A 6233-nucleotide genomic window follows, 5' to 3' on the forward strand; every position below is an offset into this window, starting at 1 on the left:
CCTGGAACGGTCGTAAGTGTGAAAAACAGCCGTAAATCACGGATATCAGTGTCGCTGTAACTTTGAATGGTCTCTAAGGCAGGGGTGTCCAAACTTGGGAACTTTAAGACTTGTGGACTTCAACTTCCAGAATTCCCCAGCCAGCATAGCTGGCTGGGGAATTCTGGGAGTTGAAGTCCACAAGTCTTAAAGTTCCCAAGTTTGGACACCCCTGCTCTAAGGGAACTGTTGAAAGTTGAGGCCACTTTGAGTGGCTTCCGAGGAGCAATTGAGCTGAGGGCGTTTCTCCCCCCTCCCCCCCCCCCCCCCCAGGAGGCTCACCATGACGGGCTAAAATCTCTCCGAGCTGGTTGCAGAGAACGGCTTCTTCCTTCTGATCCCCCTTCCGTTGCGCCTTCTCCTTGCTCTTCTGGATCTCTGAAGGATACGGAGAGGAGAAGCAGGAATCTCAGCATGGGATTAAAAAGACGAGTCAGGCAAGAATGGAGGAGGAGGAGGAGACCCTGAGTTCAAATCCTCGGGTGACTTTGGGCCGATGACCAGGAGGCTGGGAGTTCTAGTCCTGCTTTTAGCCACAAATGCCAACTGGTTAACTTTGGGCAAAGGACTAGGAGAGAGTGAGTTCTAGTCCCAATCTAGGCAGGGAAGCTAGGTGACTTTGGACCAATCACCACAGTCACCGTGAGTTCTAAACCCAGCATAGGCATGAAAGCCAGTCACCTTCCCTCAGTCCAAGCCTCCTCGCAGGGTTGTTGTTGCTGTGAGGAAAAATAGGAGGGAGGGAGGGAGGGATATTAAATCTGTTTGTTGCCTTGTTTGTAAAAGTAATACAGACAGGACCACAAAACCAATCATAAATCCCAAGAAAACAAATCAAGCCACGAAGTAGGGAGTGATGGGGAAAAAGATAAACGCAAACAATGACTAGGAGATGGGGGAATCACACCCATGGACAGGCACAATAATAGTCTCAAATGCTTATATGCAAATACTCAAAGCTTGGGGAACAAACAGGGCGAACTAGAAGGAATAATAACACGAGGGCAGGTAGGACATAGCTGATACCTGCCAGAATACCTTACCTCAGGGGTGTCCAAACTTGGGAACTTTAAGACTTGTGGACTTCAACTCTCAGAATTCCCCAGCCAGCATAGCTGGCTGGGGAATTCTGGGAGTTGAAGTCCACAAGTCTTAAAGTTCCCAAGTTTGGACACCCCTGCTCTAAGGGAACTGTTGAAAGTTGAGGCCACTTTGAGTGGCTTCCGAGGAGCAATTGAGCTGAGGGCGTTTCTCCCCCTCCCCCTCCCCCCCCAGGAGCTGGCTGGGGAATTCTGGGAGTTGAAGTCCACAAGTCTTAAAGTTCCCAAGTTTGGACACCCCTGCCTTACGTTCTTACATAGTTGATACCTGTACAGGATACCTTGCAGAAACTGGTGGGATGAAACCTATGCCTGGAATGTACTGATGGATGGATGTAAATTGTTCAAAAGAAACAGATCTACTAAAAGAGGAGATGGAGTTGCACTAGGTGTAAGAGATCACGACACAGCTACAGAAATGGACGTGATCAAAGATAAAACTCCTCCAGAATCCATATGGGTCAATATAAAAGGGGGAAAAAGTGACATTGCCATGACAGGCCACCCAACCAATCAGAAGAAGTACTGCCAAAGCTATTATATCTATTCCAGACAACCCCATTAAAATTGGAAAAGAAATATTTTGAAGAACTGAATAAAATAATACATCAATATATTTGGCAAGGGAGAAAACCAAGAATTGGTCTGAAAATGATGCAAGATATCAGAAATAGAGGAGGCTTTGGTCTACCAAACTGGGAATTGTACTATCAGGCGGCAGTACTAGCATGGGTGAAAGAGTGGATTGTACTGAGGAATATAAGATTATTGACTGTGGAAGGACATGATTTGTAATTGGGCTGGCATTCCTTCTTATGGTATGGAAAAAACAAGGATACAACCAGTCAACACATGTACGTAGGAAGCACATCATAGTAGTCATTCATGGAAGACTTTAACTATCCAGATATCAACTGGGAGACAAACTCTGCAGTGAGTGGGAGGTCAAATAGATTTTCTAACCAGACTAGCCGACAACTTTATCATCCAAAAGGTAGAGGAGGGAACTAGAAGTAAAGCTACACTGGATCTAATTCTTACTAACAGAGAAGTAAGAGAGGGAGTTGAAGTTGCTGGAACTTTGAGTGAAAGTGACTTTGTCAATCTGGAATTCAATATAATGCAAACACAAACAATAGAAAATTATCTCCATCAACAATGCTTCATCATTGGAGGCGTTAAAGAAGAGACAGGACAGTCACTTGTCTGAAATGGTATAGGACAATTCTCCTGCTTAGCAGGGGGCTAGACTAGAAGACTTCCAAGGTGCTATTCTATTCTAGGATAGAAAAGAAATAAATAAAATCCCTAGGAGCCTCCCTTTATTGGACTGATCTAGTCCAGTTCTTCTTTTAGCCATCATCCATTAACCCTAAGGGGTCCTGAGCCTCAGATAATCTTTTACTGCAGTATTTTTTTGTAATTCTCATTCATTCTTGGCTGTAACACAGCTCCGTCTGCATGCTAATGTCGGTCATTTTCAGGCCCAGTTTGATGAGCAAATTTAGACCTTTTTATTTCCAGGTCAAAGTCGAGCTTTAAATACAGGTAGTCCATAAACCATTTGTTCAGTTACAGCAGCACTAGGAAAAACAACTTATGACCATTTTTCACACTTACAACTGGTTCAGTTTCCCCATGGTCATATGATCAAAATCCAGACACTTAGCAACTGGTTCGTATTTATGACCGTGGCTGCATCTCTGGGGGCATCGTGATCCCCTTTTACGACCTTCTGGCAATAGGGAAGAGCCACATTCACTTAACACTTGTGTTACTGACTTAACAACTGCAGTGATTCACTTAACAGCGGAGACAAGAAAGACCAGAAAACGATGCATTTTACTTAACTTACTGAACCAATGTCTCACTTAACAACAGAATTTTTGGGGGCTCAATTATGGTTGTAAGTCGAGGGCTACCTGTATATGGAGCACCTTTTCCATTCTCGTGAAACAGAGGATTCCAAAATGTAACCTGTAACTTATATGCAACTTTCTTGAATTCCTGACAAAATTGACTGCATATTCACATCAGGCAGTTAGCAAAGTCTCCAGTGCTCTTTTATAGTCTATATTTTGCTACGTATTTTATATTTTACTACCGCTATGCATGCTGTATTCCATGCCATACGCTAAATAAATGTTTTAATCTGGGGCACGTTCAAGCACTGCCCGGATCTATTGGCCACCCAACACATTCTGGGAAGAAGGCAGAAAAGACTGGGGGGGGGGGGTTGCCTCCAAGGCCCCTCCCCACACGACCTAAGGTCTGGGTCCAGGGTCTTCCTCCCCCTCCCTCTAGGTCTGGCCCCTTCCCCACTCATGCCCCCCTCCCCGCTTTGATCCCTGCTACAGCCACGCAATCCGCAGCTCTTTTCTTGCTCCCTTTCTCCCCACCCCACCCCAAGATCCCGGAAGTGGGAGGGGTCTCCACCTGCAAGGGCCCGACTGGAGGACCTCTGGGGGACCCCATAGAACCACCTTAGACGCCTCCTCCCTCCCTCCCTCCCTCCCACGGGCCAAAAGCAGGCTCCCTTTTGCAACGCTGGTCCCCGCTTCTCTCCCCCACCTAGGAGCCCCCCCTCCAGTGGCCAGGGACTCCAGGACCCATCATCCAGGGCTCCCCGCTGGCCGTGGAGCATGGGTCTCACAAGGAAGGACGGGGGAAGCTAGGGGATCGGGGGTGGGAGTGGCCGCGGAGGATGGGATTTGTAGCCCTCCCCCCCCCCCCGGGAACAAGCACTCACGCCGCACTTCCCGGTCGCCCATCCCGGCGCTCTTGAGTCGCCCCGCGCGCCGAATTCCCGCTCGTCCCCACCGCGTCTCCTCATTGGCCGGCCTGGAGATGGCGCCGCTCGCTATTGGCTGGAGGCCGCCCAATCGCGAGTGGATGTCCGTCTCCGGGGCCACGCCCCTTTCCCGGAGGTGGGGGCCGTCGGAGAGGAAAAGAGCGCCCAATCGCGTGGAGTCTGCCTCCGCCACGCCCCTTTCCCAGAGGTGGGGGCCGTCGGAGAGGAAAAGAGAGCGCCGGATATGAGCGGAAGCGTGGACTGCAAGTCCCAGAATTCCCCAGCCAGGAATTCTGGGAGTTGAAGTCCACCCATTTTAAAAGTGCCCAGATTGACAAGACATTTAGCTAACTCCCCGAGGAGTCCGCCTGCTCTGGTGCCCCTTTCTGCTGCAGATGCCCATGGCTGAACCGCCTTCAGCCTCCTTCGGGAACAGCGACCAGGACAGCCCCGGCGGTGGGTTGGGGGCTCTGCAATGCAGCAGAGGGTCGTATAAGCCCCCTTCCAAATCGGGGGGGGGCTGCTTCTCATACTCCCTTCCCAGCTATGTCCTCAACTGCAGAGGAGGATCTGGCGTGGAGCAGCTGGGTCTGTCCAGTTTAATGAAAAGCAGGACCAGGGGAGACGTGATAGCAGCCTTCCAAGGTTGGAGGGGCCGCCCCAGAGAGGAGGGCTCCACCTATTCCCCCAAAGCACCTGAAGGGATAAGAACCAACAGATGGAAACTCATCAAGGAGAGAAGTAACTTGGAACTAAGGAGGAATTTCCAGACAATGAAAACAATTAACCAGTGGAACAGCTTGCCACCAGAAGTTGTGACTGCTCCAACACTGGATGTTTGTTTTTAAGAAAAGGTCTGAAATGGTATAGGGCTTCCAGCTTCCAGCCTGAGCAGGGGGTTGGACTAGAAGATCTCCAAGGTCCCTTCCAACTGTATTCTATTCCGGAGAAGCAGTAGGGTAGAGTATCATTAGAGAGCCAACCTTGAATTTAGGAACAATTAAATCAGTAGACAACTTGCTTCTAGAAGATGCAGGTGTTCCATCACTGGAGGGCTTAAAGAATAGATTGGGACAGCCGCTTGTCTCAAATTGTTTAGGGTCTCCTGCTTGAGCAGGGGGTTGGACTGGAAGACCTCCAAGGTCCCTTCCAGCTCTATTCTGATTGAATTGGTGGTCTTGGTGCTTCTGCAGCAGGGATTAAGTCCTGTGGGCTCCCAACTCTGCAGGGAACTGGATAGAGCCACCCAGAGCTGTGGTTCAGACGAGAGCTGGAAAGTTTTAGCTAGCCATCTCGGGTTAAACCCTGGTAATAGGGACTGACCAGAGTAGCTCAGCTCCTCTTTATGCAATTTAGAACATAGAACTTATCCAGAGTTGAAAAGGGCCTTGAAGGTCTTCTAGTCTAACCCCCTCCTCAAACAGGAGATCTATACCATTTCAGACAAATGGCTGTCCGGTCTCTCTTTAAAAACCCTCACTGGAGGCTTTTAGGAAGAGACTGAACAGCCACTTGTCTGAAATGGCATAGGGTCTCCTGCTTTGGCAGGAGGTAGGACTAGAAGACCTCCAAGGTCCCCTTCAGCTCTATTCTATCCAGTACATTTTTGCCATTGAACGTTCGCCATTATGCAAGTGTCCTCATCGGTGCACGGGAGAGGTTTGAACCGAGAAATATTTAGAGATTTATTTTCTGTTCCCTGAATCGAAATTCCATAAATAGAAATTTATTTTCTAGTCCAACCGCTTTCTAGGCCACGAGTGGGCAACTTTATGACCTTCCTGTTGGCTCAGGAATTCTGGGAGTTGAAGTCAAAGAGGTCATAAAGTTCCCACTCGCCCGTTTTTTTCCCATTGCCCTGGACCCATTTGTTTCAGTAAAGGAGAAAGAACGAGGCAGAGACATGCAGTTAAGAGAGGAGCCAAACATCCAAGGACATCTTGTGGCAGCAAAGATAGCCTTTTTGCACATGACACGGTCTCCCAGTTTGCAGGATTTATATATTGCTTTTCAACCCTTACTGAGCGGATGCAGTGGTGCCACCGGTTGCAACCATCCTCCTTGGTTCTCCAACCTGACATTCGCCCATCCTCTGCAGTTTCCTTTACGCCAGCACCTGCTGTTGTGTGAATGAAGAGAGGTTTCCAATGGCGACAGAAGGGAGGATTGCAGAGGGAACCTTTCTCGTAGGTAAGCTGTTCACTGGGGGGGGGGGGGTTGTCACAAACCTTAGGTGACCTGGCTCCCCTCCCCCAGCATCCTCACTGGGAAGATAGGCAGACATTTGTGGGGCTGGAGAGGAG

At 49.1% G+C, this 6233-nt stretch overlaps 1 protein-coding gene across 2 annotated transcripts in view; it reads right to left on the reverse strand.

The window, feature by feature from the left end:
• Positions 1-4020, reverse strand: part of TONSL (tonsoku like, DNA repair protein) — a 38429-nt gene extending 34409 nt beyond the window's left edge. For both annotated transcript variants that reach the window (XR_014175289.1, XM_081951945.1), the window contains exons 1-2: positions 3889-4020; positions 322-417 (exon numbers count right to left, since the gene is read on the reverse strand). Coding sequence is in view for 1 of the 2 variants with exons in the window: in XM_081951945.1 (XP_081808071.1) it covers positions 322-417; positions 3889-3910 (118 nt within the window). In the remaining variant the exon portion in view is untranslated. The remainder of the gene's footprint in view (positions 1-321; positions 418-3888) is intronic.
• Positions 4021-6233: the final 2213 nt, after the last annotated feature.

The sequence above is a fragment of the Natrix helvetica genome, assembly GCF_964273705.1.
Source record: "Natrix helvetica genome assembly, chromosome: 4".
Classification (NCBI taxonomy): Eukaryota; Metazoa; Chordata; class Lepidosauria; order Squamata; family Natricidae; genus Natrix; species Natrix helvetica.